General features: G+C 45.5%; 2 protein-coding genes and 1 long non-coding RNA gene across 3 annotated transcripts in view; 1 reads left to right on the top strand and 2 right to left on the bottom strand.

The window, feature by feature from the left end:
- Nucleotides 1–8,677, top strand: part of LOC143511913 (uncharacterized) — a 25,221-nt gene extending 16,544 nt beyond the window's left edge. Inside the window, exon 3 of the long non-coding RNA XR_013130301.1 lies at nucleotides 6,967–8,677. This is a non-coding gene — a long non-coding RNA (uncharacterized LOC143511913). The remainder of the gene's footprint in view (nucleotides 1–6,966) is intronic.
- gatd3 (glutamine amidotransferase class 1 domain containing 3) lies at nucleotides 8,673–11,403 on the bottom strand. The gene is made up of 7 exons (XM_077001647.1): nucleotides 11,072–11,403; nucleotides 10,669–10,721; nucleotides 10,405–10,518; nucleotides 10,098–10,217; nucleotides 9,848–9,940; nucleotides 9,584–9,739; nucleotides 8,673–9,432 (listed from the first exon to the last, which is right to left on the bottom strand). The coding sequence occupies exons 1-7, from the start codon at nucleotides 11,219–11,221 to the stop codon at nucleotides 9,303–9,305; spliced, it is 816 nt and encodes a 271-aa protein (XP_076857762.1). The 5' UTR covers nucleotides 11,222–11,403; the 3' UTR covers nucleotides 8,673–9,302.
- A 4,092-nt stretch (nucleotides 11,404–15,495) lies between these two features.
- On the bottom strand, nucleotides 15,496–19,054 carry hpxa (hemopexin a). Its single transcript, XM_077001166.1, has 10 exons — nucleotides 18,944–19,054; nucleotides 18,520–18,548; nucleotides 18,098–18,307; nucleotides 17,602–17,768; nucleotides 17,343–17,496; nucleotides 17,009–17,221; nucleotides 16,783–16,884; nucleotides 16,480–16,604; nucleotides 16,197–16,356; nucleotides 15,496–16,077 (listed from the first exon to the last, which is right to left on the bottom strand). The coding sequence occupies exons 1-10, from the start codon at nucleotides 19,006–19,008 to the stop codon at nucleotides 15,830–15,832; spliced, it is 1,473 nt and encodes a 490-aa protein (XP_076857281.1). The 5' UTR covers nucleotides 19,009–19,054; the 3' UTR covers nucleotides 15,496–15,829.
- Between the last annotated feature and the right edge of the window lie 872 nt (nucleotides 19,055–19,926).

Here is a 19,926-nt window from a genome sequence, read left to right as displayed (position 1 = left end):
CCACCTGTCACCCCCCTTCCTCATTAGCATACTAATGCACCAACATTGTGCTGCTGTGACAGGCAGAGAGAGAGAGAGAGAGAGAGAGAGAGGGAGAGAGAGAGAGAGAGAGAGAGAGAGAGAGAGGACTAAGGCAGGAGTGAGAGGAGAAATAGAGGAATGAGAGAGTTGTCTAGAGGGATAGACAGAGTAACAGCAAGAGCAAGTCAGAGAGTGAGAGAGCGAGAGAGAGAGAGATAGAGCTCCAAGGCAGGAGTTAGAGGGAAAGAAATAGAAAGAGAAATGAGTTATCTAGAGGGAGAGAGAGAAAGAAAGAGAGAGAGAGACAGCAGAAAGAGCAAAACACATGCGAGCATAAGAATGAAAAGAGGAGAAACGTAATGGTTCAGGAGTTGGTCTTCCTCTTAAAAACACTAATTGTGTCAAAATTATGATGCACTCTGCATGAAACAGCTGATGACTGTACTGAAGCTAACTGGTCGATCCTTTCAGTGATAATAGAATCTTTGTGGATGGGATTATGAGTTTTTTTCACATCTCCACTGGGTGCCTGTGTAACTTCTGAAGTGCTTCTGGGCTGTCATTCAGCAGTACAGCTGCAAAACCTACCTGCCAGAGACTGAGCACATGAGTGAGAGAGAGAGAGAGAGAGAGAGAGAGAGAGGGAGTTCTAAGCTCAATGCAGACGTTTTTTGTACATGGTCAAATGGCTTGACAGGTATTGTTATGAGTGATTGTGGGTATTCAATTATTTGCTATTGCTTTGCAACTGAAAAAAACAGTGTGGTAAAGTGCATGAGGGAGAGAAGGATGAAAGGATGAATGGAGTGATGGAGGGGTGGAAGAACATAGGCAGAATGGAAATGGCACCCAGTTGTACAGTTACTATTGAAAGGAGCAGCATTATAGGAAAACACACACACACACACACACACACACACACACACACATAACATACACCTGTGTTCATACCCAAACCATTTACTGATGGTACATTACACATCTTGACCCTTGAACCTTGACTCTGACCTTAGTAGCCAAAGCAATGCCAGATGGAGAGCTCTCCTTCTCTGGCCAAAATGGCAATGACCTCTGACCTGAACCAGACTGACCATTCACTCTGACTGACAGACAGACCACTTAGGCAGGATACACACACAAACACACAAACACACACACACACACACACACACACACACACACACACACACACACACACACACACACACACACACACACACACACAATAATTAAACCTGGCTTGCATGGTTCGAAAACCATTTATGAAAAAATCATAAACTAATATATCACAAACATAATGCGGATGAAGCTTCATCTGATTACATATTCATATTACAGCAATAGCAAATGCCAAACCCATGTTGTTACTTCCATGGACAAACTCTGGAATGTACAGTAAACAACACACAGACAGCTGAAGGGAAAGAAGTTGCACCCCTAAGAGACTCACCCCCTATCAGACTCAGCTCAGGTGAAGAACTCACCCCCTATCAGACTCAGCTCAGGTGAAGAACTCACCCCCTATCAGACTCAGCTCAGGTGAAGAACTCACCCCCTATCAGACTCAGCTCAGGTGAAGAACTCACCCCCTATCGGACTCAGCTCAGGTGAAGAACTCACCCCCTATCAGACTCAGCTCAGGTGAAGAACTCACCCCCTATCGGACTCAGCTCAGGTGAAGAACTCACCCCCTATCGGACTCAGCTCAGGTGAAGAACTCACCCCCTATCAGACTCAGCTCAGGTGAAGAACTCACCCCCTATCGGACTCAGCTCAGGTGAAGAACTCACCCCCTATCGGACTCAGCTCAGGTGAAGAACTCACCCCCTATCGGACTCAGCTCAGGTGAAGAACTCACCCCCTATCAGACTCAGCTCAGGTGAAGAACTCACCCCCTATCAGACTCAGCTCAGGTGAAGAACTCACCCCCTATCAGACTCAGCTCAGGTGAAGAACTCACCCCCTATTGGACTCAGCTCAGGTGAAGAACTCACCCCCTATCAGACTCAGCTCAGGTGAAGAACTCAACCCCTATCAGACTCAGCTCAGGTGAAGAACTCAACCCCTATCAGACTCAGCTCAGGTGAAGAACTCACACTCCTATCGGACTCAGCTCAGGTGAAGAACTCACACTCCTATCGGACTCAGCTCAGGTGAAGAACTCACACTCCTATCGGACTCAGCTCAGGTGAAGAACTCACACTCCTATCGGACTCAGCTCAGGTGAAGAACTCAACCCCTATCAGACTAAGCTCAGGTGAAGAACTCAACCCCTATCGGACTCAGCTCAGGTGAAGAACTCACCTATCAGACTCAGCTCAGGTGAAGAACTCACACTCCTATCCGACTTAGCTCAGGTGAAGAACTCAACCCCTATCGGACTCAGCTCAGGCTCAGATGAAGAACTCAACCCCTATCAGACTCAGCTCAGGTGAAGAACTCACACTCCTATCCGACTCAGCTCAGGTGAAGAACTCACCCCCTATCGGACTCAGCTCAGGTGAAGAACTCAACCCCTATCAGACTCAGCTCAGGTGAAGAACTCACCCCCTATCGGACTCAGCTCAGGTGAAGAACTCACCCCCTATCGGACTCAGCTCAGGTGAAGAACTCAAACCCTATCAGACTCAGCTCAGGTGAAGAACTCACACTCCTGTCGGACTCAGCTCAGGTGAAGAACTCACACTCCTATCGGACTCAGCTCAGGTGAAGAACTCACACTCCTATCGGACTCAGCTCAGGTGAAGAACTCACACTCCTATCGGACTCAGCTCAGGTGAAGAACTCAACCCCTATCAGACTAAGCTCAGGTGAATAACTCAACCCCTATCGCACTCAGCTCAGGTGAAGAACTCACCTATCAGACTCAGCTCAGGTGAAGAACTCACACTCCTATCCGACTTAGCTCAGGTGAAGAACTCAACCCCTATCGGACTCAGCTCAGGTGAAGAACTCAACCCCTATCAGACTCAGCTCAGGTGAAGAACTCACACTCCTATCCGACTCAGCTCAGGTGAAGAACTCACCCCCTATCGGACTCAGCTCAGGTGAAGAACTCAACCCCTATCAGACTCAGCTCAGGTGAAGAACTCACCCCCTATCAGACTCAGCTCAGGTGAAGAACTCACACTCCTATCAGACTCAGCTCAGGTGAAGAACTCACCCCCTATCAGACTCAGCTCAGGTGAAGAACTCACACTCCTATCAGACTCAGCTCAGGTGAAGAACTCACACTCCTATCGGACTCAGCTCAGGTGAAGAACACACTCCTATCGGACTCAGCTCAGGTGAAGAACTCACACTCCTATCAGACTCAGCTCAGGTGAAGAACTCACCCCCTATCAGACTCAGCTCAGGTGAAGAACTCACACTCCTATCAGACTCAGCTCAGGTGAAGAACTCACACTCCTATCGGACTCAGCTCAGGTGAAGAACTCACACTCCTATCGGACTCAGCTCAGGTGAAGAACTCACACTCCTATCGGACTCAGCTCAGGTGAAGAACTCAACCCCTATCAGACTAAGCTCAGGTGAAGAACTCAACCCCTATCGGACTCAGCTCAGGTGAAGAACTCACCTATCAGACTCAGCTCAGGTGAAGAACTCACACTCCTATCCGACTTAGCTCAGGTGAAGAACTCAACCCCTATTGGACTCAGCTCAGGTGAAGAACTCAACCCCTATCAGACTCAGCTCAGGTGAAGAACTCACACTCCTATCCGACTCAGCTCAGGTGAAGAACTCACCCCCTATCCGACTCAGCTCAGGTGAAGAACTCAACCCCTATCAGACTCAGCTCAGGTGAAGAACTCACCCCCTATCAGACTCAGCTCAGGTGAAGAACTCACACTCCTATCAGACTCAGCTCAGGTGAAGAACTCACCCCCTATCAGACTCAGCTCAGGTGAAGAACTCAACCCCTATCGGACTCAGCTCAGGTGAAGCTCCATGAACATCCACTGTCATGAGTGGTTCTCACCACTAGGTTGAGCAGCCTATCAGTGTGTCAAGGATTGGGGTTAGGCGTGTGTGTGTGTATGTGTGTGTGTGTGTGTGTTCTCAGGAGCTGGCAGGTGGAGGACACCACCCTTGATGCATGCAGGATGGGGAGAGACCTCACCCTTCCACAGCCCTGGGCAGACAGGAGATACCGCTTAACCCAGCAAAAACAGATACAAACCAGTGTTGGAATGTAGGAATGAGAGATATACGGTGTTTCTGGGACCGCCCTTTTAGCCAATCGAATTTGGATTCATGCCACAGTTTAGATTACTTACGCATTTGCTAATGTTGATACATAAGACTGGCTAGCATTGTGATCAAAATGTCGCTATTCCCAACATGAACAAAGGGATTTCATAGGCATGAAGAGGTCCTTAATATTCTCTCAACATTTATTTCTTAGTACCTGCAAAGCTGAGAAAGTACCTTCTCAGCACAAGTAGTCATTTGTTGTACACTACGTCTGTCATGGATCACGTGGCTTGGTAAACTGCTTTAAGCTCTTTAAGCTAGGACACACTGTGAGGGAGGTGTCGGTATAGCAGCGGTGGAGACTATGCGTGCATGTGTGTGTGTGTGTGTGTGTGTGGGGGGGGGGGGGTGTATGCTGCAGATTGAAAGTCACATACAAACAGCAGCCACCTCCAGCTCCACGCGTGAATAAGTTCATGCGTAATGCGCTAAACATCGCAGCAACAGGCAATTCCACGCCTGCTTTCTCCCCTCCATTCTGGGCCACTCTTCCTCCTCACCCGCCTTCCTTTTCACCCCTGGCTAATTATCGGGCGTCTTTCCTTTTGATAAAGAGTCTCTTGCGTGAATTAGTACAATATTGCGGAGGCCCCTCCCCCCTCACAACAGACCGAGCCCCCCTCCGAGCGCGCCAGCACTGGCCCACCTTGCACACGTATTGGCCCCGAGTTTCTCTGTATAACACTTGTCAGCAGTATGCATATGGAGATTGGAGCATCCATTTTAACTGCTAATTCCCTCCCTCTCCTGTTTTTTTCCACTCTAAAGGCCCCTCACTGTGTACCCCCCCACCCCAAGCAGAGAATGCTGGGACCTCATGCTGGGGACAACAAGACGTCCCACTATAGAAGCAGGGCAGGTGGGGGAGGGCTGGTACACAAGGGGTCAGAGCGGGGATACGCTAATAGACAGGACACACTTCCCTTAGCCAAACACCCCCACCCATAACCTCCTCCGTACGGGTTGGTATGGTCCAGTCAAGGCGGCAGCTGTGCGAGTCCTGCACAGGGTGGACAGGGAAGGTGACTCACAGTGAGACTCGCATTGCAAAGTAATACGGAAGGTGCGGTGCGGAGCTCCACGGGTGAAGCCGTAAAACCCTCCAACCCCAAACAGGCCTAAGATCAACTGTGCAGACTGTGCCAATGGCATCAGACAAGACTGTTTATGAAGTTATGCATTTAGTTATGAATGCACCGAGTAACACCTTACAATTAACATAAAGCACTTACATACTTCCAAGTGTTTGAGTGTGCATGCTGATGGTTCATGTCCATATTAAGCATGCAGTATCTATACTTTAAATTCTGCTTCGTATAGGATCAGCACAAACAGACACTACTGCTCACTCAGGATTATTTACTTTGAGGCTAATTATTAAATCCAGTAAAGCACTCTTCTAATATATCATACAATTAATGCGTTACCCTTGATAGTGCTGAAAGCAGTGTAGAATGTCTGTCCATTTTACTGCATATGAAGATAAACTACATTACGTTACTTTAAAGAGGGGGCCGAGGCCCATGATGTCATGAGAAAAACTTTCTCCTTTCTCTGCAAGCTGTGGAGAAGAGGCTCACTGTAGCAGAAGAGCCTCTCAGAAGCATAAGCCAATCAGAATAAGAATGAGGAGCAGTGGCTTTCACACTGAGCTTAATCCAGAGGCCAGCATGACACAGGCCTCTTCTGCACAAGAGTGAGAGGTTGAGAACCGCTGGCTGGTGTGTGTGTGTGTGTGTGTGTGTGTGTGTGTGTGTGTGTGTGTGTGTGTGTGTGTGTGTGTGTGTGTGTGTGTATGAGAGAGAGAGAGAGAGAGAGAGAGAGAGAGAGAATGGAGTGATGTAGAGAGAGAGAAAGTGAGAGCAGAAGGGAGAGAGAGGGAGGGAAAGCAAGAGAGACAGACACAGTGAGAGAGAGAGAGTGAGAGGGAGAGAGAGAGGAAAGGAGAGAGAGAACAGGAGAGTGACCATGAGACAGAGAAAGCAGGAGAGAAAACAAAGAGTAATGTAGAGAAAGAGAGAGCAGTAAAGAGAGATGGAGAGAGGGAGTGTGTGTGTGTGTGTGTGAGAGAGAGAGAGAGAGAGAGAGAGAGAGAGGGAGAGGAAGGGACAGAGAAAGTAACTGGCATGCACTTGACCCAAGCCTGTGTGTTGACTAATCCTCTGATCAGGATGCCAGGAGGTTTGTGGAGTCTGATGCTCCAGGCTGCACCTGATTGGCTGCCACACTTACACTAATGCACTGAGATCCCCCCTTCATAAAATATACACACACACACACACACACACACACACACACACACACACACACACACACACACACTCTCCAGTTCAGAGAGGAACACATCATAAACTCTAAATCATACCAAAGATATGCCACACACACACTTAAAGAACAGTCCGAATAGTTTAGGCAGGGAGTCAGTACGCAGAAGTGGGCAGGTGTCTGGGGCCAAAGACCACCAGAGGGCAGTCAGTGTGACCTGGCCAAGAGAAAGCAAGCATTTGCTCCTTCGGGAGGGAGGCGTGGGCTGTGTGAGTGTGTGTGTGTGTGTGTGTGTGTGTTTTAAATGCAGGGTGTCGCTGCTGGCACGCAAACACTTAGCACTTGTCCCCGTGAGTGCGGCTGTAGCCCTAAATCCCCTCGTTTTGTCCAGACAAATTGACGGATGCTGGGTTCTTGTTTGCCTAGGCGTCCCGGCCGGCTGTGGGAAGGGGGCGGCCCATCAAAGCCACACTTTGCCTGGGACTGGAAGAAAGAAATGCCCTGGTCTGAGTACGGGGCCCTGGCACTGCAAGGGAGGACCAACACAACCGGCAGGAAAGGAAACATTTGCCTGACCTCTCCCCAGAAAGGAAGAGGACCAGGGTGTTTTGAGAGAGCAAACCACCCACAGGGGGCAGCAATGAGCAAAGCAGCAGAGAGATGAAGCAAGGCAGCGCAGAAGAACTTTAAAGTACAAGGCAAAACCAAGCAGGAGCTGAAAACAACCTTTGAACATCAGCTTTCCTGTCCAATAACATCGAAAACAACAATAACAAAGAAATCAAAAAAGCTCCTGATGCACACAAACTCTTAAGTATGTCTGGTTGAAGCATTTAAACAAATCACTTCTACTAATAATGAATTACAATAACACTGTAGTAAGGAACAAACACAATTGTTATAGTCAATACGATATTTACAACGTATATAAATATTTGTGGTGGTGTTGGTCTGCCAAGCGTGCTCTAATAAGACATGGATGGCTGACAAGGAAATGAGAATGTGTGGGGGTGTGAGTGCCTGTTTGTGGTGCCATACGACGACCGATGCTGGACGCTAGCTGTAGAACTAATCCTGTTACCCCAGACACACCCCCAACACACCTCCTCTTACTCTTCTCTTTGAAGCATCTCTACTTTTTACCCATCCACCCACCTCATGTCACCTTGGCATCCAGAGAGGCTAGCTTTATTTAGGCCGTCAAAGAAACGGACAGAAAAATATATAAAGTGATGACTATCATCAAATGGTACTGAGACACAGAACTGAATGGAGTCTCCACTTCCCTCCTGAGTCCTTTTTGGGTTCAGTCCTCAAAAGCAAGACAACGTTTGTAATTACCAGCACTGACACGCAAAAGCGATCATGGTTTGCTCATGATCATTACTAGCTACCACGTGCTAGTAATCCAGGATGTAGCTCATCTTCAGGGCTATTTTGACTTGCAGACGAAACAAACATTTCAAGGGAGGCAAAAGAGCTTGTCTGAAAACTAGAACTAGAAATAACACTGTACACAGACAACAAAACCATGAGATCCAGTAAGCTGTAGTGCTTTACCCTTATAGGGGGGAGCTGTGATCTGTGACACACAAATGATCACACAGGGACGTGCTGACGCTAATCACTGGGTTTGAAAACCATCCGTCTGCAGTGGAACTGGGGCATCGGGAAAGAGTTTGCTGAGGCATGACGGAGCGTCAGGGTTCATTCAGGTGACTGAACGTTAATGCTAAAAAACTCCTTGTAACACATCTGCTGGGTAAATAGTTTCTAAAGTAGGGAAACAAAACTAGCCTTTAATGGAGGGTGCCGAAGCAAGACACACACTTCCACATTCACGTCACATTGGTTTTTCATGTACACTTTTTCAAATCATTAACTGGGAAATTAATAAGGAAACCTTGAGTACGGTTTTAGGTGTGTGCAGAAGACAAGGTTGTTAAATTGCCTTATGATTGTGTTAAACTGCCATTGGTTTGATTCAGACTGCAGTCTCTTCACATTGCTCACTAAGGACCTGTCAGGTACAATACAAAACAAGACCATATGAAAATCATTCATACAGATGCCCGGAGATTTTGTTTTTAATTTGTATGTGATGTCTTGATATTAAATCATATACAAACCACCAGTTTTCACACTTTAATTGGGTTCTTGACAAACACACACACACAAACACATCACATTTAAATCATTTTCATTCTGTTATACTATCAAAAACAAATACCCGCAAACATTTCTCTAAAAAAATAGAATGTTTAATTCCTTTATCTTTAAATGAAGTTCTCACGCTCTCCTTGTGAACCTAGTGGACAGTGTGCACCCTCTACTGGACAACGGATAGAAATGCAACCAAGCAATTTTGCAGATAGGTGTTCTTCTAGTAATGCCTGCCCATTCGATGATTTGTTCAAAGTTCGTTCTTCTACATTAAAAAAATCATTAAAGGCTAAAGTCAAGTTTCTTTCTTAAAGTAATTTTAAGTTGAACAGAAGTGAACCAAGGTTACATTCACAATGCAGGTTGTAATGTGATTTTTGTGATTTTTCTTTCTTTTTCTTTCTTTCTGATCATCTGCTGAATAACATCTAAATGTGATCCACATCCACATCCAATGTCAACCAGAACAGAAGAGAAAATCACGCTGCGTTTGTTTAGGTTTCCACAAAGAGATCAGATCCATGTCAGATGTGCCTGTGTGTGTGAACGCGGGTAAGTGCGTGTGCGGGTTCTTCAGGCCGGCCATGTGTCACCCACCCTCACTTCCCGGCCAGCTTCAGGACATCGCGGACCATGGCTCCGATCCCATCAAAGATCAGGTGTAGCTTTGTGTCACACATGAATGCAGGAGACGTCACAACCTTATTCTTCACATCAACGTGGGCCTCGTGAGGGGCTAAAGGTTAAGGGTCAACACTTAAAAGAAAACTTTTAAAGATGCATTTCAGCAGTGCAAGCGCTTTTGTAAATGACAGTTTTTTATGTGAGTGGAGGCATGAAGGCATTCGTTCATATAACAGCACGCGCGGGGCAGGATATGGTGACCTCCTTGACCTTGTGCTTGGCGCCGAGCGCGGCGATGGCCTGGGCCGTGTTGGCGTACGGCCACTTGCCTCCCTGCTCTTCCTCATGGCCCACGGTCACCTCCACGCCGGGGAGCACCTTCGCCGCCAGCACCGGCGAGATGCAGCACAACCTAGCAGAGGAAGAGGGGAGGAAGAGGAGTGTGATAGCATTAGCGCCATGGTAAGAACTCGCCTCATCCAAACATGGGCCGAAGGACTCCGACAGACCATAAACTCACCCAATAGGCTTCCCTGCTTTATGGAAGTCCTTCAAGACACGCTCAACCTCCTCATTCACACTACAGTCCTTTCCATCAACAGCAAACGAACACCTGGTCACCATAGATTAAAGACAAAATACAAACTAATTAAAATCAGCTGAACGCCACATAAGCTACACTGTTGGAGAATGAAATTAAAGGTAAAAACAGTGACAACATATTCTTCAGTAAAAAGACTGTACACATTAACCATCTCCAAGCTTCTTACAGGTTTTTGGCAGCCCCAAACCCCCCAGGGAAGATGACTGCATCATGGCTGGCAGCACTCAGCTTGGCCAGGTCAGTGATGTTGCCCCTGGCGATGCGGGCAGACTCTGCCAACACATTCCTGGAGCCCCCAAATGCGCGTGCACACACACACACACACACACACACACACACACACACACACACACACACACACACACACACACATTGTTAGAAAGATGGTGAGCACAAGCAATGAAGAAAAGACAACCAGTGTGAACAATGCTGTATCATCTCCACTGGACCCCCACTCTGGTCCCACGCATCACCTGGACTCCAGCTCTGCAGGCTGCCCCTTGCTGTGGTCTACAACATGCATCTGCTCCACATCAGGTGCAAACATCTGGACCTCTGCACCTCCTCGACTCAGGTGCACCAGGATTCTGTAAACACACCTGCTTCAGTTTCACCATGTCTTAACGGACGTATTGTCCAACACCCTTTACTGCAGAATCTACTGTAGAAACTCCTGTAGGTTGTCGCTGAAGAAAATTTCATTTTTAAAAGTCAACGGAGTGAAACCGCATACTCACGCAGACGCCTCGTGGATCTCAGTCCCATCATACACTCCACAGCCTGACAACACCTGGCAACCCAAAACAGGTATTTACACAGCTGACAGCTCAAAGGACGACAGACAACACCTGGCAACCCAAAACAAGGACAACTGACAACTCAGTCCACATCTAACCAACATCAGGCGACGTGTAGAGAAACATGTCAGCGATCATGAGCGAGTTAAGTCTCCTTTTTGCAGTTAAACAGAATCTCTTCTGAAAGGACTGAAAGGTCCGTTTCTGGTCAACTTGTGGGTTTTGTCTAACCCGAACTTGATTGTTACACTCAGGAAGAATCAAGGGGGCATTGCATATCACGTTTTTATTTTCTTTCTTGAATGTTTAAAGTGACCCGACAGCTGCACGTCCGACTACTCACCACGGCCACTCTAGCGCCGCTGCAGGTGGAGGTCGTGTGGATGAGGCCCGAGTTCGGCCCATACGGTCTCTGGTTCGGCCCATACGGTCTCTGGTTCGGCCTCACCACACAGCGGTACGACCTGGACATCACACACCGGACCGCCAACATCCTGCACAGTACCGTCGGGACCACAGCCTGTTCACGGCGTTTAACTGGGCCAAACGCTTATGGCAGAATCGCGTCCTTCAATATATTTTATCGTAAAGTACAGAAACGAATTATTGTGGCGTTTTAATGGTGCGCAACAGCAAACCCAGCAATATTACGGTAGTCTTCTTCTGCGAGTCTTGTACGTGACACTATTGTAGCATCAGCGACACCTGGCGGCAAAGGTGAGTAGTAACGTAGAAAACGACGGATTTGACGGATTTGGCCCGGTTCGGGGCGATCACACTAGTCAAACGAACCGTGCTTCGGCAGGGAACCGTGCCCGGGCCCGGATTACAGACCCTAGTGTGAGTACGCATTCAGTCAACGTGACCCTTTCTCCCATGTAAATAGGCCTTCAGTTTATAAAGCAAAACAAAATATACATTATTGTTGCCCTTCTGATATTTGTATTGAAAAAATGCAATTAAATAGTTATATATCCTAACCTTGTACGCGATGTTTTTTTTTTTCATTTAAATTCAAATGTCTGACCTATGTTAAGATTTGTTAAGGTTGACCTCAAAATGCTGCATAGCTCATTACAGTAGAATAAGGTATATAAATCAAACTTCTACAGCAGAAGTGCTTCTACTTGTATGTTTTGATAAAACAGAAAATATCATTTATCCGGAATAACACAAAAACATATACACACACACACACACACACACACACACACACACACACACACACACACACACAGGCAAACAAACACACATTTAAATTTAACTTTGGTGTCAAAATCTTCATGCCCTCCCCACAAATGTCACAAAAGGACATAAGCTGAACATGTTAATGTACATCAAAATAGAGAATCACATGAAGTGATTCATTAAGAAATGGACTGCGACTATAACATATAACATACTGTAACATAGTTTACTGTTAATTTAGCTTGTTTGATGTGATTATGCCCTATGATTGTAAAGCATTCTTGAACATGGGAAAGGTCCTATATGAATAAAATAGAAGAAGAAGAAGAAGAAGAAGAAGATGATGATGATGATGATGATGATGATGATGTCGACGACAATACCAGATCATAGGTTTTTAGATGGTGAGTCATGTCTTGGACATCATATTTGACTATTTTGGATCTGAATGGCTCTGGTTTCATTTTGACTAACTAGAGATGGTGGCTGTTGAGACCACCTTGAGAATAAACAGACCTCTTCATCATAGGGAGTTTTTCCTCGCCACTGTTGCCTTTGGCTTGCTCATTAGGGTTCTGGACCCATAGTATTGTTAACCTTTTAAATCCTGTAAAGCGCTTTGTGACAACATGTGTTGTGAAAAGCGCTATACAAATAAACTTTGATTGATTGATTGATTGACCTCTCCATCACAAACTGACCTTTCACGCTCTCATTGGCTCATTCTCCTCTTCAAGCAGGTCCATGATTGGCTCTTCAGATGTCCTGGACAAGCTGGGGAAGGCTGCAGAATTGGGGCTGATGATGTTGGTCACACAAGAGGGAATAATATGGCTTGGAAATGAAAGACTGCAGCAAGGCCAGCCAGGAGGCCCCTCAGAGATAATGCCACACTGTAGTAACGACCACATTTAATATTGCTTATATGTACACATAACTGAATCCACTAACACAGGTTGAATGATTTGATGGTAACACCACATAACATGGCAGGTTCTCGTAGTTGCTCTACATAGTTCCTGCAATGTTCTCGAATGTCCTATAATTGATAAATCCAGGAAGCTCTTTTCCCCTACAGAGTTTTGCATATTCTCCAACCTTTTCATCAAGGTGTTCATCAACTAGACAAAAGGGGGATGGAGGAGAGACATGCGTGGGGAGGAGGACAGAACGAGACATGTGTGGAGAGGACAGAAACGAGACATGCGTGGGGAGGACAGAAATGAGACATGCATGGGGAGGACAGAAATGAGACATGCGTGGGGGACAGAAACGAGACATTCGTGGGGAGGACAGAAACGAGACATGTGTGGAGAGGACAGAAACGAGACATGCGTGGGAGGACAGAAACGAGACATGCGTGGAGGGACAGAAACGAGACATGCGTGGGAGGAAAGAAACAAGACATGCGTGGGGGGACAGAAACGAGACATGCGTGGGGGGACAGAAACGAGACATGTGTGGGAGGACAGAAACGAGACATGCGTGGGGGGACAGAAACGAGACATGCGTGGGAGGACAGAAACGAGACATGCGTGGAGGGACAGAAACGAGACATGTGTGGGGGGACAGAAACGAGACATGAGTGGGAGGACAGGACAGAAACAAGACATGAGTGGGGGGGCAGAAACGAGACATGCGTGGGGGGACAAAAACGAGACATGAGTGGGGGGGCAGGACACAAATGAGACATGCGTGGGGAGGACAGAAACGAGACATGGTTGGGGAGGACACAAATAAGACATGCGTGGGGAAGGAAGAGTCGTAACTAGAGGTCACACCACAAGACGGACGCTGCCTTCACCTCTAGGTTTTTAGGTAATCTCATCACTTGGACTAAACAGATGTATAAACTTGGCGTTTTTTCATTGTTACAAGCTTTGTATTGCTGTAATCCTTAAAGCAGGCAACAGCTACTTTATTATCTAAATGCTGGAATCCTAGCTGGGTAACGCAAGTACTGTCTGAAAGCAGCTTGGTATTACAAACATAAACAAAATGTACTGAATCTTTATGGGAATTTCTTTCCCCAAATTATTTACCCAAATACAGAAAGGACATACAAATGTGCAATAAAAAGAGCCAAAACAATGTGTTTCACATATGTTAAAATCTTTGCACAAAATGGTTTCAGGGTAGCACCTATGCAAACGTTTATAAGACACTTCTCTCCCCTTATAGTAAATGATTAATGTATGGTAGCATTCAGATATGGCGACTGTGGAGTCTGGCCTCTATTTGCAGGAAGCCAAAGGATAGCTTACATAAAAAAGTTACTGACCAAAAGTTCAGGTCCTTCTTCACCCCTAGCGACCTAAGCGAATCCACAGGACCGATGCACGGGCTCATTTTGTCCTGGTAGTATTTGTTTATTGTACTTAAATTCAGTCCATGGTCCTGGTTTCATCTGTGCTTGATGGGCTGCTTGTACACAACAGAGCAAATTTTTAGCAAACAGCGTTAAAAGCTACAAATAGTTAAACCTAGATTAGCTGCATATATTATCTTTTGCAAATTACGTACATGTTTGCTTTCATGTTTCCTTTCCCAGTTCCATCTGAGACCTGAGGATAATCTCATGATAGTCTCATCCTAATCCTAATTTCACAGTTGCTCCAAACTGGAGTTGACAACATAACGGATTTACTTTGGTTCCTATCCACTATTCATCAAATATTCCCCAGGCCATGAGACAGAACACAAATATCAATGTTTAATACAAGACGGGGGATGACGTGCCTCATCAATCATCCCCGCTCACAAGTCCTCCTGCACCTTAAACAGTTCTGATTTTCTGGTTTGTTTGATTTTTAATAATGGAAATATTCTGTAAGTGATGTCAAAATGTAGCCAGGTTTGAAGGATACAAAATGGCTGTGTCTTGTGTGTATATAGCTGTGTATATTTGTGCTTCGCATTAGTGGAGTTCATCAACCCCGTATCGCTTTATCGGCAGCGCATACAGTACGAAGTTTAGTGGATAGAGGATTTAACCCCCATTTATTTTAGTTCTGTATTGCTCAAATGAACATGGCAAAGATAATCGACTTCAGTCAACAATCAGTGAGATTGCTCTTTTACATAGTAGAACCGATGAATTCCAGTCGACAGATGAAGTAAGACATTATTGATCGATATTGATATTGATTAAAAGAATGAGACCTGCATTTTACGATTCAGTCAACAATGATGGGAATCGCTGTTTTACAGAATATAACTAAATATTGTTCACTATGTCGTTTTAGTTCCCATTTAAATGTTTTTTGTATTGTGCATTGTGCATTGCAATGGTGGCCTTAGCAGTGAGTGTATGTGAATATCCAGGAGGTCAGTGTGTTACTGGGAGCAGGTGGCTCACCTCGGAGGGATCTGAACGTGTCTGAATTTTCTTCTTACAGTTTTAGGATAGTACATGAGAATGGATTAGCCTAATGTGTGTGGTTTTTGAGGATGGCTCTAAATCAGATCTGTATTATGTATGTATAAACGTTTTATAACTAATAATCATTAAAAATGTGATATGGCATATATGTTGCCTATGTATCTTCAAGGTAATAAACGACAAGAGGGGGGGAAAAGTATTTTCGTCTGAGTTTATTCATGAAGCACAAAGTGCATTAACTTATTAACAGCACAGCTTTGTTGTGAGGAAGCAGTAGCCAGCGCAGTGTCCGAGGACTCCTCGTGCACAGGCTGCAGCGCGTGCACTGATGCGTTAATGAAAGTGAAACGCAAGCTTAGTTGCACAGGGTGTCGGAGGTAGCGAAATGCATTTGAAGCCTGGGGAGACGCAAAATGAGCTAGATGGTGATGTTGCTTGCAGTGCCTAATGGATAATGCACAGTGTTGTTTGTTGGTTGATAGCACTGTTGCGTCTCTGCTCTCTCTCTCTCTCTCTCTCTCTCTCTCCTTCTCAATGTTTCTTATGTGTGTAGTGGTCACAGCCAAACAGTTCCTTGGCTATGTCATGTTTCACAGGCATGATCTTGGAAACCAACATCAGCATGGGGCTTTCATACTTGTAGAAATAGCTTCCGACCACGACTGTCACGCCCTTGGGTCCACACATGGCAGTATCGATCTTCTTGAAGGTGGTGATGGGTTTAGGCTTTTCCACTTTTGGTGGGGTGGCTTTTGGGTCCACTTCAAAGAGCTCTTTACCTGCATGTCACCCAACCACAGGAGCACACAGAGAGAAACCAACATTACATCTCAAATGATCATGCACCATCTTTACCTACAGGTCTTGTGGTAGGAGCCAATATTTGATGTTTTTGTACCTTTGATGATATAAACAGTATTCTTGTTAGGGCAAATAAAGGCGGCGTCCACGGGGCCGGTAATGCCGAGTTCCTCCTGTAGAGTTTTGGGGTAGCCCTTCATTGGCTCGAATGGCTGCCCGGGTGTGTGTACTACTGTATGGGCAAACACCTTGTCACCCTGCAAACAGGCAATACATACAAGGAGGTGACCAAGCTGTTTTCTACCAATTAAAATCATGTTAGGAGGTAGCCAACAAAAGACCCTGGGTCAAACGAAGTCGCTTCACACAGCAGCACCAACCTTGATGATGTGAATGTGACCCTCATGAGAGTAGACAGCATCCACATCACTGTGCACACCTTTGAAGATCTTCTCAATTTCATCAGCGTGGAACGTATGATTAACGACACTGAGGAAGTGGTGGTCTGGGGAGGAGGAGAAACAAGTTAGAGCATGCGTTTTTTTTGTTGCAGCTGTCTGGGCTGCATCTCAGTACAATTATAACACCATCTCTATCTGAAATATGATGGCTATTTTTGATTCTACACTGATTCTGGCAGTGTGCTTTGCATATTTACAACAACTGTGAACACTCAGACTGACCTCTGAAAGCAAAGAGATCTCCGTCATCCTCTTCGGTGATGCTGTCCAGGTGTGCACGGCTACACTGCTCTCTCTCAGTATGCTCGTCAGCTGTCTTATTCACTATGAGACGAGAGTGTATGCAGTCACAAACATCCGAAGGGACACACACACACACACACACACACACACACACACACACACACACACACACACACACACACTCGTACCTGCTCTTTTCACCTACCAAAGTGGGGACATCTGATGAAGTATCCACGGATATCCTTGGGATATTTTCCATGGACGCTCATTATAATAGGGTCAAACTTGGAGAACTTGTTTCCGTGAAGGCAGTAGTAGTGTCCCATGTAGCGGAAGGCAGCAGTGCAGTTGGGCATGGTCTGTAATTCTTTCTCGTCAACCTTCTTGGTGTTTATGTCAAAGTGGTAGACCTTATGACCTAGAGTTTACGGAAGGAACATCTGAAGTGCTTCGTGGATGACATTATTGCTGTAAAGAAATGTAATCTCTGTAACTAAATCCTAACCATTCTATTTTTGGGATGTAGATGTCTGTCATACCCTTGAAGAAGATGACAGAGTCATCATGGCAGTCTGGCTTGGGGCATTCCACTGAAGCATCCAAGTGGTCTGGAATACCAGGGAACACCTCCGAGATATCTTTAGGATAGCCCGCCTCCAGTGTGCCCTTGTCATAGCAGAAGACCTTGTTGTCCTACATACAGAGGAGCAAAAAAGTGTAGAAGGAATTTGTGACAAAGGTGTTCATGTAACGTCCAAACATTGTTCTGAAATGCAGGATAAAGGCAGCATGAAGTACCAAGAAGAAGAACTGGTGGTCGTGCTGCTCATGGTGGTCTTTGCTGTGTTCAGAGTGCATGTGGAACGCTGCATCCACGTGGCCTATGTGATGTTGGTCGTCCAGCTCATGGAAGGTCTTGTTTGCAAGTTCACCTTCAGTATGGGAGCCCTTGTACAATTTTTCACCTAATACCAGTAATCAGAAATAGAGGGTTAGCCAAACACTTAAAAGACAGCAAAACAATCATTAGATTCATAAATTATACATGTCTGCAAATTGTTTGTGTCTAACCCCCCCCAAAAGTGATTTAAAGCATACTGTGCCTTATTTACTAAGAAATACAGAATAGCGTAAAACCATAAACCTCAGTTCTAACACCAGGTGTAGTGTTTGATAGATGATTACTTTTTAATATATTTTGTGTTATATATTATTTATATGATATTTATATTAAATCTGTCTTTCCATTCACTTGACATGTGGGGTGGGACAGATCGTCTTTGTTCTCACTCACCCTTGAAGAAATAGAGCATCCCCTCCTCATTCACAGTGACTGCATCAAACTCGATCCCCTTACAACGCTCGTCATGGCCTTTGGGATGTTCTTGGTGGCCATGGCCGTGGTCGTGGTCATGGTCGTGGTCGTGGTCGTGGCTGTGGTCGTGGTCGTGGCCATGGTCATGGTCGTCATGGTGTGGGTGTTTGCCATGGTCAACTGGTGCATCTGATTCAAATGACAGTTTCTTACTTACTTCTTACTTAATACTCTGGTGAGGCCGTTTTCATGGCAAGGTTTTTTTTTTTGCCTTCCCTGTTTGATGTAAATATGCGCTCTGATATAGATGAACGACTATTCTTAGTTGCGCCACACAACACAACATGGTGGGAAACACTTATTCTTAAACCAGCAATCCCAGTTTGCCCACTAGAACTCACCTCCTGTGTCATGTTGACCCTGGTGATGCCTGAACAGCGAAAGTCAGAAGAAGAGGAGAGAAGGGAAAATTTATGCTAGGAAATCAAAGACAACTAAACTTTCAACAGTGCATCATGTAAATATCTTCAAAAACATGCAATGCATTAACATGTTTTTATGAAAATCTTTAAGCCTTTAATAAGTAGCCTGCATGGAATACATTTAACATCTCAAAGCATCAGCAGACATTTAATATTCAGTAATCTCTACTAGTGCCTTGCATTTTTAAAAAGCTGTGCATTTCACACAATGCTGCTTTTAGCACAGGCAGACATATTAAAATCAGCCAGGAATGAGTTTCTGCAAAGATGCAGATAAAGTTACAGATACTGATAAAGCTTTCAGTTGAATAAGAATTCAAGAAGATGAAGAAGCAGGACTCACGAAGGTGCCGCCAAGCTGAGGGTGAGAGCCAGGCAGAGGCCAAGGGTCCAGGCAAGGAGCTTCATGGCTGGGAGGGTCTGCTGGTTCCACTAGAGGGACAACTGGAGAAAGTACCAGACCACCGATGTCTCCTTCTCTATTTATAGCTACTGTTCCTCAGGCAAGGAACGCCTGCCGCCAGTCATTGTTTGCACAATGCAAAAGTGGGAGGGGCTCCCAAGGTCACATGTGCTCATGTAATGCACACGACACGTGCATCTCACATTTTAAAAGAGGTCACAAAAGTATGCCAGGGTAATTTAGCTCTTTCTGCTGATCACTTCAATTATACTGAGAAGATAAGTATAAAGTTGAGCGCAAACATTGTTATTGAATTCCCATTATTGTTGTAAACTTGTAAGATCAATGCTCAGTGTTTGCTTAGTTCTTTCTGTTTGTTCTGTTTCTATCTGCCTAATCAATACTGTCTATTACTGTGCCTAGTGGAATATGTACTTTCTGTTGTGGCTGCAAAGGCCTTTGCAAATCTCAAATAAATGTCTTGCCTTGGTCTTTGTAATTAAAAATAGCATTAATAATAAATACTTGAGAATACAGAAGAAACGCACCTCCAGACCTTCAAAACCATACTGAAAAGGCCTGCACAGAAAAGACTGTGCAGAAGAGACTGCTGATTCAAATTCATTATGTCAGTTTTTCTACCCCACCATCATCCATTTGTCTAAACCAGTGAGTCAGTTCCACTGGTCACACCATTGAGGTAGGAGAACCGCAGCGGTGCAGAGAGACGATCTGTACGGGCAGCTGTACGGGGTGAACAGTCACAGCCGAGTCACAGCACGTCACAGCACGTCACAGCCGAGCTGCTGTGGATTTGTCACTTATTTTCGCACGTTTCCTCAAGATCTAGCCCCATTCCTTCATCTTCTGAATAGTCTACTTTAAAATGGGATGGATCTAGAAGTGGAAAAAGCCCTGCAAGA

The sequence above is a fragment of the Brachyhypopomus gauderio genome, chromosome 4, assembly GCF_052324685.1.
Source record: "Brachyhypopomus gauderio isolate BG-103 chromosome 4, BGAUD_0.2, whole genome shotgun sequence".
Taxonomy (NCBI): Eukaryota; Metazoa; Chordata; class Actinopteri; order Gymnotiformes; family Hypopomidae; genus Brachyhypopomus; species Brachyhypopomus gauderio.
Note: the sequence above shows the minus strand (reverse complement) of the source record. Positions and strands in the feature narration are given on the sequence as shown.

What these genes read in the sequence shown, in the direction of transcription:
- gatd3 (XM_077001647.1), bottom strand. Translation starts at nt 11,221, where the DNA reads ATGTTGGCGGTCCGGTGTGTGATGTCCAGGTCGTACCGCTGTGTGGTG. An exon ending in CCTGCAGAGCTGGAGTCCAG is followed by an intron (nt 10,218 to 10,404) that starts GTGATGCGTGGG and finishes TGGGGGCTCCAG; the next exon opens with GAATGTGTTGGCAGAGTCTG. An exon ending in TTTGGGGCTGCCAAAAACCT is followed by an intron (nt 9,941 to 10,097) that starts GTAAGAAGCTTG and finishes TATGGTGACCAG; the next exon opens with GTGTTCGTTTGCTGTTGATG.
- hpxa (XM_077001166.1), bottom strand. Translation starts at nt 19,008, where the DNA reads ATGAAGCTCCTTGCCTGGACCCTTGGCCTCTGCCTGGCTCTCACCCTC. An exon ending in CTCAGCTTGGCGGCACCTTC is followed by an intron (nt 18,549 to 18,943) that starts GTGAGTCCTGCT and finishes TTCGCTGTTCAG; the next exon opens with GCATCACCAGGGTCAACATG. An exon ending in GTCACATTCACATCATCAAG is followed by an intron (nt 16,357 to 16,479) that starts GTTGGTGCTGCT and finishes GCCTGTTTGCAG; the next exon opens with GGTGACAAGGTGTTTGCCCA.